General features: G+C 43.3%; 1 protein-coding gene across 1 annotated transcript; it reads right to left on the bottom strand.

The window, feature by feature from the left end:
• Positions 1-8211: 8211 nt before the first annotated feature.
• Positions 8212-8520, bottom strand: LOC112194657. The gene has a single exon (XM_024334873.1). The coding sequence runs from the start codon at positions 8518-8520 to the stop codon at positions 8212-8214; it is 309 nt and encodes a 102-aa protein (XP_024190641.1).
• Between the last annotated feature and the right edge of the window lie 1918 nt (positions 8521-10438).

Genomic DNA, 10438 nt, shown 5'->3' with positions numbered 1-10438 from the left:
ACAAGAGGGCTGATCGATGTTGGATTGGATCTTGGGCGAGGTTTGGTGGCCGTAGGAGGTTGATATCTAGATTTCTCAGGCCAAGATCGGAGCGGGGTTGGACAGCGCAGTCGATACAAGGTAGTGGTTAGGTCGAGGACGGCGGGATAATTTCTGGCGAGTGGAACACAATACCAGCCTTGCAGCCTCATGCAATCTACAAGATTCACCTTTAAAGTTCTCAATCTATTAATTGTTTATATGGTATGACTTGGATAGATTGAATATGGAGACGAAGGCAACAATCGCCTGTTGGATGCTTTTGTTGTCAAATCAAGATCTACAATTTCAGCTTCTTTGGAATCCTCTGTTTTTCGATTCAACATTAGTCACTTCAGGTCAAAGTATATCAAGATTGATGAAACAAATGTCATCCTTTGCGATCTTTGCAACACTTTTGGGTTCAGTAACTGGCCAAATCCTATATTCCCATCTTGACTAATTGCAATTGTACAATTACCATTCAAAAAATTCAAGATCAAAATCTGTACATTGCCTGTAAAATTATAAACAAAATAAAAAATAAAAAAAACCAGCTCTCATACTTTCAGTTCATTTTCTTTCAGACTTTCAATTCATTTTCATTAGTTTATTATCTAGAACCTGTATTTTTTTTTAGGCATATACAACTGAGAGATTTGCAATTTAACAATTTTAACTGAGATGCATGTCCTTTTGAAACCTTGAAGGCTTCAACAATTGAACTCCAAACTGCAATTAAATAACAAATATTAGTTATTTCAAAAAAAAAAAAAAAACAAATATTAGAAAGATGAAAACTTCCAACAAGTTTCTTATGTCAGTTATGTGGGTTCATTAGCAGCTTCTTTTTTCGAGCCGTTGGCACTCACACTCATTGAAGGACACAACCTATCAATCCATGTAAAAATTTGAGAATTTCATCTCCTCTTCATTCTCTCTCTTTAAGAAAGTATAAGCGTATAAAGGGTTGACCACTTTTATCGATGACAAAACAACGACGGACCAGGTTAATTTTTTTACATAGCACCTATTACGAAGCACTACTAGATACATGAGTAATGCCAAATCCATCGCTTTATAGTTTCGGTTATTTTGATCACACGAAATCCTTGTATACCTATTAATGTTGTGTAACTTGTTGATTGGTAATTTGGTTTATGGAAAAACTTTTCAAAACAAACAAGATGGAGGAAATAAAATTTAATGAATTTTATTTTTTTAATTCGACCGTTGGATGTAATCATTATGAGAAGAAATGATTGTGGTAAAAAAATTATCTATTTTTGTCATTGTTTGGGCTTTGATCCACCATATCAGCCATAAATCCTAAATATTCAATTAAATGAAAACCCTCCTAATGAGACTAATTTTTTTCGCGCACAAAACTTGTGGGAGTGGTTCACTCACTCACACTCATCTAATCAAATTCTACTTAACAATCTAAAATAATTTATCGCAATTTCGTTTCTCTTAATAAAATATTAAATAACATAAGAGTTTTCATGAATATATTTCTTTTATTTGAAAATTCCATCTTCATTATTAAAATTAATATGCATACTTATTTTTTCTTATTATACAAAAATTTAAAAACAAATAAACTAAATAAGTAAATAAGTTGAATCCTTTTTAGCCAAAAAAAAAAAGCAATTTATTGCATGACAATTGAAATAACAACGATGCGGCTCGAACCTAAATAGCCCAACATAGTTACTACGTGGCTTCACCAATGTGCCAGCCAATGAGAGTTATGGATGGTTACATTCCTTTGGAATTTTAATGTAATCTTAGATCTACTGCCTTTGTGCTTTCCAGTTTCCACCGATCCGATTGTTGCCAGAAATTTGGTCAGCGATAACCTTCTGCACCTCACTCTCATCAGCTACTTCATTTCCTATACATCAACAAATTTATTCTCATCTGCTTACCTTCTTGATCTTGTTGATTTCAGGATCAAAGATAATCCATCCAAAATCAAAAATGGGTTCGACAAAGAAACAAACTCGTCCTCCAATTGTCTTTGATAACTGCCGGCGATTGAGAAGACAACAATGGCTTCGGTCTCTGATCGCCGGCTAAGAAAAATTGGATGGATTCGAATTTACGCATTGTATAGCAGGTGCAAGGCTTGTAATTGGAGTAAACTGATTTTACTGAGCTCGACTTGTTTTTGGTCTTCCTCACTAATGATTAATGGAGACCAAATCCTAACAGCGCGTGTAATACACGCACTATTGAAGACCCCAGGTGAGCACCCACCTGGGTGGGTGGAAGAAGTTCCGTCCAACTTCAACTTTTTTTTTTCTTCTTCTCTTTATTAATTCGTGGCAAAACGCCTAGTAAGTCGGGTAAAACTCTCTCTTCCGGTCCTAAAACTTTCAAAATGTCGAAAATGACCTCAAGAGAAGCAATCCTCTTTTAATTTTATGCTCTAGCTCATTTTGTTCTTTTACTTTTTAAATTTGAGAAAATTGCCCGTACAATACCTGATGTTTTAGCCATTCTAAAATTTCGTACCTCAAGTTTGAAAAATATTAGAATGGTACCTCAAGTTTCGACTTGTTAATGCTCAGAATACCATCACAAGGTGTCAGCTTCCGATAACGTGGACAAGGGTCCAATCTTCCGATATGTTGTGAGTTTGCAAAATCCCGCTATCTGTCAAGAGAAATACAACGCGTCAAGAGGGGAGACCGCGGTTGGCGGTCTTTGCTCCTCCGATGCTAAAGTTAGACAATGTATTTATGTCGACAAAGTAGCGGTTAGTAGCTATTAAATGCGTAATGAATGAAGAGAGAGAAGTGGACCTTTTATAGGTGGAATAGTGAGTTACCTCAGTCTTGTTTTCGATGTGGGACTAATATGCTTCAGTCTGATGACTTTTGGTCCTTTCCACATGGATGACTTCTAGTGGCGCGTGTCGGCGCGTCGAGGCATGTTTAAGCCTAGAACTGGTTTGTCGGTAAAGGTTAGCTTGCTGTGTTCCCGAAGGTCACACTGTCAAGGCTCATCCGACAAAGTGAGGTGGTTTGGTATGAGTGCTGATTATGGTCGGCAGATACCATGTATGTACAAGTCCCCCAAGTCCACAGTCAAGGAGAAATTTCTTGGTTGGAGAGTTATTACTGCTAAGGCGGAGCCTTAGGTTACATGTCGGGCGTAATCAGTGCGAGTGCGTCGTCAACCATGGACTTTATCTGAGCGAGCGCTTCTGCCCTTTCGGGTGGGTCCCTGTCGGGCCCTCTAGGGAGTCCCCCACTCCTTGGCTAAGAAAGACCTCCGTTTGGTCGGATGATTGTTTGGTGAGGGGAGCTGCTTGATAGAATAAGGCGGCGGGTAGCGATCCCACTCTTCCGGTGCCTTAGTGTCGGGAGTTTAATAGCCTGATCAGTGGCTGCCATGGGCTATGTTAATGCGTCCCTTACTCTTTCTCGGAGGAGAAAAACTTCACTACACGGCCTCGTAGAGGTCGGTATACTGATAATAAGTGGGGCCATCCACTGCTGGGTACCTCCCCGTTATGTTTGGACTATGTTAGTTGTTACGACTATGCTGCCTTTTGGCGAATAGAGTGATGATGTCAGGAAACTAAGTTTGTTAGCGGTTAACAGGGTGTGAACTGGGAATGAAACTGGTTTACTGCGAGGAGGTCCGTTGTCGACAAACAGTTGTGTTGGCAGTTTAAAGGTTGTTAGTGAAAACAGGATGTTTGCGGTGAAATAAGGATTTTGGCGGTGAGCCTAGTTTTCTGGAATATTAGCTTCTTTAAGGTGGACTTTCATTGGGTAACCTTAGTGGAGAAACAGTGTTGTTGTCGGAACATGATGCTCGCTAGCAGTCAGTAGCCTTTATTGGCGGTGGTTTTTTTTTTTTGTTTTGAATTTTGAGTTTGCGTTAAGATCTAGAGTGATCTTCTGACAAGGTAGGTGACACATGGGGATTTTTGACTGGGATGGCATGCATGAGTTCATTGCCTCGCAGCCTTTGTCATTTCGCCGTAAATGCTGCATTTATGACTTCATGGCTTTTACCGAGGCGACGTCTTTGTTAGTGGGGGTACGTGGCGCAATCTTGTAGGGCGGTTACTTTTCGTCGACGGTGGAGATTTGTCAAGAGAATTTGTATTTAAGGGGGAAATGAGGCCGAGTTTTCCACACTTTGCCCTATTCTGCAAAATTCTTCTTCGTCTTCTTCGCTGAGAGAGATCAGTGGGAGAGAACCAGTGAGTGACTTCGAGTAACAGAGATCGAGTGGAAACGCAGAAATCGAGTGGAAGAAGCAGAAATCGTCTTTCGCTTGCACTGTTTTGTTGTTCTGCAATCTTAGCTTTGACAACATTGAGGTATGCCTTCTTTTTCTGAGATTTTGTGTTCTTGGTTGAATTTCCTTTTTGCGAGTGCATGTGCTTCATAGGGGTCGTACAGATATGCTTGTGGTTTGATGTGTGTTGTGTTTGAGGGTCTGGGAATTTTGGGTTTTCCGGGGTTTTGTTGGGTTTTTTTCTAGGTTTTGAACGACTGTGTTCTTGAGTGAGTTCTTGTGACTAGTAGCATAGGGTAGGTTTAGATCTAACTTGGCTGCTAACTTCTAGGTTAGAGCGTTTGTGGAGCATGCCGGACATTATCAATATTTCAAGTAGCGAAGAATCTGCGTCTGATGTGTCGTCACTTAACTCGTTGGAGAGAGTCTTTATTGACACATTGCGTCATCCTACTTCTGCAGGAGGTAGCTTCGAGGAACCGCTAGACATAATTCCATTGTAAACCATTTCTCCTCCACGAATGGGGTCGCGGCAGAGTGAAGAGCATGAGATTGTCCCCCAAAGTAAAGAGGCGGCGATGTCCAATAGTAGCGAGGGTAGTGTCGATGCTTCGGGTCAAAGTGACAAGGGGGTTGAAGTTGAGGAGCAGGGGCAAAGTTATCGGCCTACTAATTTTTCTTGGACCCTTAGCGATAGTATTGAGGTGGAAGAACCTTCCTCTACCACGTCGTGGCGGAAAATAAATAAATTGAGAGAGCGATTTTGGCTACCCTGCACCGTAGGAAGTTGCGGCCATTACAAAAGGATGAGAAGGCTACCGACTTAGCGGAGGGTTATGTCACCATTCACGAAGCCATCTTCCACCACTGTGTGAAATTGCTGTTACTTCCGAGTCTGCAATACCTACTGCACGAGCTGAATGTTGCGGTTGGTTAGGTTTCCCGTAAATATGTGGAAGATGTTGTTGGCTTTGACCGCCTTATGGGAATAGTTGGGGTGCGAGTTTCCTACAATGGTAGAGGTTTTGTTCTTTTACAAGTTGACATATAACGAGAGAAAGAACTGCGGAGGCAGCGTGAGGCTAACTCGTTCGCCTGGGGCTCCCAAACTTCTGGAACACATTCCTGATTCTTCTACAACATGGCGGGCCTCCTTGTATGTCTCCATGGAAGGTTGGGAGTACAACACGAGGCCAAAAGGCTCCGCGATTCAGGGTTCCGTCGAAGTTTCAAGCGATAAAAGGCTATTGTTTTGATCGTTTGGGATATGACTTTGCATTGAGTGTTTCTTTTGTGTTTGTTGTTGGATCTGCCGTCACTTCTGACTACTGTGTTTTCCTTTTTATCTGATTGGTTTCCTGTGTGCTCGCAGAGGGCTGGAGACCGAAGTTGATGGACATTGAACAACAGCGGGTGTGTCGTGCGCACTACTTCTAGACGAACAAGAACTATTTTGATCTCTGTGTTCTGTCACATTGGTCACTACTAATTCGCCTGGCTATTACTTGTGAGCTTGGTAAGCGACGCTTGCCATTGGACCTTTGTACTTTATTGCGTTGTTGTTGTTGCTTGAATTGTGATTTTTTTCTTTGCTTGTTATAGCGGCAATTCGAACGAACAAGAGGATCGATGAAGTTCTGAAGAAGATTATGGCGGGATTAAAGACTATGTTAACTTCATGCTTGACAAGTCTGTCAAGGTGCGCAAGAAGACCGTCGACCCTAAGACAAGGGAGGTAACCACGGGACAAAGGCGAAGATTTTGGAAGTTCCTCTGCATTCTAACCACGCAAAGTTGAAGAAGAAGAGAATTGGTGGCAAAGAGAAAGATGTGGCGGAGAGGCTGAGCAAGAAAATGAGGAAACTGGGTTGGTTCTGGAAGTTCTTATAGGCAAGCCTTAGGAGAAGACTACAACTGCCATTGGAGAATAGGACGTGGCGGACAAAGGTGGTAACAAGGAGGCAAAGAAGGATGTTGAGAAAGAGAAGAAAAAGAAAGTTACAGTGAAGAAGGGAGGGACCAAACATGACGGGAAAGACGCTGGTGAGAGCGTTGTCAAGGGTTTGGATTTTAGCGGTAGCACCGTTGGTCAGTCTAAAGGGCGATCATCTGTTCTACAGAAGAGGAAAATTGGAGCCTCGACCGTTCCCCTTGACCATGCGAAAAAGGTCAAGGTTGCTGAAAAGAATGTGGCGGTTGGCGGTAGTTAAGGTTTTGGGGGAGGTGGGTTTGTTTCCGACAATCCTGTTCTTGGGTTGGGGCAGGGTGTGCTAGCCGGCCAACAGGGTTTTCTATATAAGGTGTGCGAGCGACTTGGTTTAGCTGGCGAGGGGAGAGTTTCTCAGCTTGTGGCGGCGTCGAAGCTGGAAACATCCTTGGACTACATTTTGAAGGGTGCCCACGAGCTTTACCTCTATCAGGGTTCGTCCGAGGAGCTTAAGTTGAAGCAAGAGCTTCTGCAAGCGCAGCATGACTTGGCGGTCGAGAGGGAGAAGAATAAAAGAACTGAGGGGAACATTGCCAAGCTCAGTGGTGCCCTCCTTGACATGAAGGAAAAGTTCAAGCATGCCGTTGACAAAACTATAGTAGACACGACTACCATCTCCAACTTGAACTTCGAGTTGGCAACCCTAAAAGTGAAGAAAGCGGATAGGGAGGATACCATCTCCCAATTGGAAGAGGCACTTACCGCCAAGGAGAAAGAGTTGGCGGACTTCTAGTCTGCTAGACTGGAGGAGGTTGCGAAGATAGCGAAGGATGAGAAAACAAGGGTTCTCCTTAAAGCATTGAGGCCTTTAAAAAGTCTGCGGAGTTCACAGAGCTTCTGACAAATGCCGGTAGGCAAGGTGCCGCGGCCAACTTTACTGAGCTTAAAGAGAAAGGGTATTTGAATTTTGACAAGATTGTCACCGATCGAGCTCCGCCAAGTCCCTTGGCAGGCGAAGATGTTGAGGAGTCTGGGATGATGAATCTTCAGAAGTCGGGTCCTCTGATGAAGGTGAAGGAAGTGGTTCTTCTAGGGAGGACGACGTTAGGTTAGACGGCAAACCTGAGACTCCGACGCCGACAAGTAAAACTAAGAAGAGGAAGGGAACTATTTGTCAACCTATTCAGAAGCGTCACCGTGGTGGCCGTACATCAGGTTCCTCCCTGCATGTTGAAGAGTCTGCCCAAGAGTAGAGTTATCGGTAGTTTAGTTGTTTTTTTTTTTTTTTTTTTTTTTTTTTTTTTTTTTGTGGTGGTGTAGACGCTCTCCGTTGAAAAATATGGTAATTTTGGTTGGGGAGTCCCAACTTTCCTTTTGAATGTGATGCTTCTTTTTATTTTCCTACTTATGATGAATGTTTATCTACTAAGTGTTTTTTTTTTTTTTTTGTATTGTGGCGGAATGCGTGTTTTTTATATGTCAATGGAACATGAAAGGAATTAAGATTGGTCCGCTAATTGCACCTATTGTCCTTGCCTGTTTGATGGGCGAAAGGTGTTGACGTGGGCATACTTGAGTTTTTATTTTTATTTTTTTGTGCATGTGTGGGAGAATGGTTTGAATAATTCCTCGTTTCATTGATGACTGGGTAGAACCAGTGCTTACAAAATATGTGTACCCATAGGGTAGCTTTTCTTAGCTAAACTTTGGAAAAATTAGTTAAGTGAAGATGCTCGTGGGCATATTGCCGCACTACCTGTAGTATTAGCGGAGATGTTCAATGTTCCAAGGATGGGTGGATGTGACGTCTTCCTTGTTCTTTAAGTAGAATGTGTCGGGGCTCACCACTTCTTTGGTAAGGCCCTTCCCAGGTTAGGTGGTGGAATGACTTCCTTCATTACCCAATCTCCAAGTTGGAGGTTCCTGGCCTTAACACGAGTGTTGTAAAAATGTGACACCCGCTGCTTGTTTTGCAAGTTGTGCAAGTATGCTTTGTCTCGTTTTTATTCAAGTAGGTCCTTGTCGAGGTTGACTCCTTCAAACTTTGTCGTGGTGTCATAACATTCAACCCTGGCCGTAGGTTGGGTTACTTTGATGGGGAGGACTGCATCTGTACCGAACATCATGCAGAAGAGGGTCTCACCGCTGGCGGATGTTGGCGTTCTCTTGATGGCCCATAGAACTTCCGGGAGCTTTTCAGCCCATAGACCTTTCTTGTCCTCTAACTTCTTTTTTAGCAGCTTCTTGATGATTTTGTTGGCGGCCTCAACCTGGCTATTGGTTTGGGGATGTGCCACAGAGGTGAAACGCATCTTGGTGCCTAGGTTGGCGGTGAAACTGATGAGTCCTCATTGTTGAACTGTGTTCCATTATTGGTAATGATTGTGTCGGGAATTCCACAACGGCAGTAGATGTTTTTCTAGAGGAAATGCTGCACTTTAACAGTTGTGATGACCATTAATGGTTCAGCCTTAATCCACTTGCTGTCGTAATCGTTGGCCATGATTATGTACTTGAACTGACCTTTGGCAGTTGGCAATTTTTCGACAATGTCCAGTCCCCATGTGGAGTGGATCCACGGTCAGATAAAGATGGATAATGGTTCTGCTAGTGCATGTGGGAGGTCTGCATGTTGTTGGCATTTATGGCATGACCGTGATATTTCTTTAGCGCCATCCCCCAATGAAGGCCAAAAGTATCCCTGGCGCATGGTGCGGTTGGCGAGTGATCTGGCGCCTAACTGGTTGCCGCATTCTCCAGCTTGTATTTTTGCTAAAACTTGTCTTCCCTCTTCTGTAGTCAGACATTTTAAGTTAGGTTGTGTGAATCCTTGGCAGTAGAGCTTGCCATTTTGAATGTTGTAATGTGTTGCCCTTCACACTAGTCTTCTTGCTTCGACCTTGTCGGATGGCAATGTGCCGTCACGTTTGTACTTCAGTATCTTGTCCATCCAACTTAGGCTTACATCAATTGTGTAGATCTCCGCCAGAGTTTTTGTGATGCTAGGTTTGTTGAGAGTCTCCACTCGAGTGTCGGTTGGGCTCTAATGTGGTTGGGCTATTGCTAGACGTGCCAGGGAGTCTGCCTTGGCATTCTTCTCTTGAGGTACTTGCGTGATGTTGAAGAAACTGAATTTGCCGATTAGGGTCTTGGCGTACCCTAGATATGCTGCCAATTGTTTGTCCTTGACTTGAAAGGTGTTGTTGACTTGGTTAACCACTAGTTGTGAATCGCTAAAGATGTCGACACTTTCTGCTCCACAATCAATGGCTAACAGTAATCCTGCGATGAGTGCCTCGTACTCCGCCATGTTGTTGAAGGCTTTGAAGTTAAACTTAAGGGCGTACTCCACGTTAAGTCTCCCTGGTTCTGTAAGGATGATGTCGGCACCGCATGCTTTGGCAGAGGCGACCCATCTACAAAGAGATTCCATTTTGACGGTGTCTCAGTTTGGGTGGCCTCAGGCTGTTGAGTATTGACTTCCGATATCGTATCACTTGCTTGTTCTGGCTGTTGCTCGGTTATATAGCTCTGCTATGAAGTCCGCAACAGCCTGACCTATGATGGTGGTTCTTGGCTTGTAGTCGATGTAGAACTCATTGAGTTCTATCGCCCACTTGCTAAGGCGTCCTGAGTGTTCAGGACTCTGCAACACTTGTTTTAGCGGTTGGTTTGTGAGGACATGGATTGTATGTGCTTGAAAGTATTGCCGCAGCCTTCTAGCGGCCACTATAAGTGTCAGTGCTAGCTAGCTGCTCAAGTGACGGGTATCTGGTTTCCGCTCCATTCATGCCTCTACCTACATAGAATACCGGCAGTTCTTCCTTTACTTCTCTACGTACAATGGTGCAGCTGATAGCTGATTTGGACACTGCTAAGTAGATGTAAAGTATCTCACCTTGTATCGGGGTTGAGAGTAGCAGGACATAGGCCAAGTATTCCTTGAGACCTTGTGACCGCTTCATTGCCTTGAAGAGTGGTAGGCATTTGTCTGAGTCTGGAGATGAATCGAGAAAGTGCCGTTAACTTTCCTTGCAAGCTTTGTACGTCAACTTTCTTCTTTGGAGATTTCATGTTTATGACTGCTTGTATCTTGTTGGGGTTAATTCCTCGTTCACTGACGATGTACCCAAGGAACTTGCTAGCGGTGACCCCAAAGAAACACTTCTCCGAGTTTAGACGCGTGCCATATGCTAGCAGTATGGCAAATATGATACGGAGGTTAGCTAC

This window comes from Rosa chinensis, chromosome 3 (assembly GCF_002994745.2).
Source record: "Rosa chinensis cultivar Old Blush chromosome 3, RchiOBHm-V2, whole genome shotgun sequence".
Taxonomy (NCBI): domain Eukaryota; kingdom Viridiplantae; phylum Streptophyta; class Magnoliopsida; order Rosales; family Rosaceae; genus Rosa; species Rosa chinensis.
The sequence above is the reverse complement of the archived record's forward strand: the minus strand, read 5'-3'. Positions and strand labels throughout refer to the sequence as shown.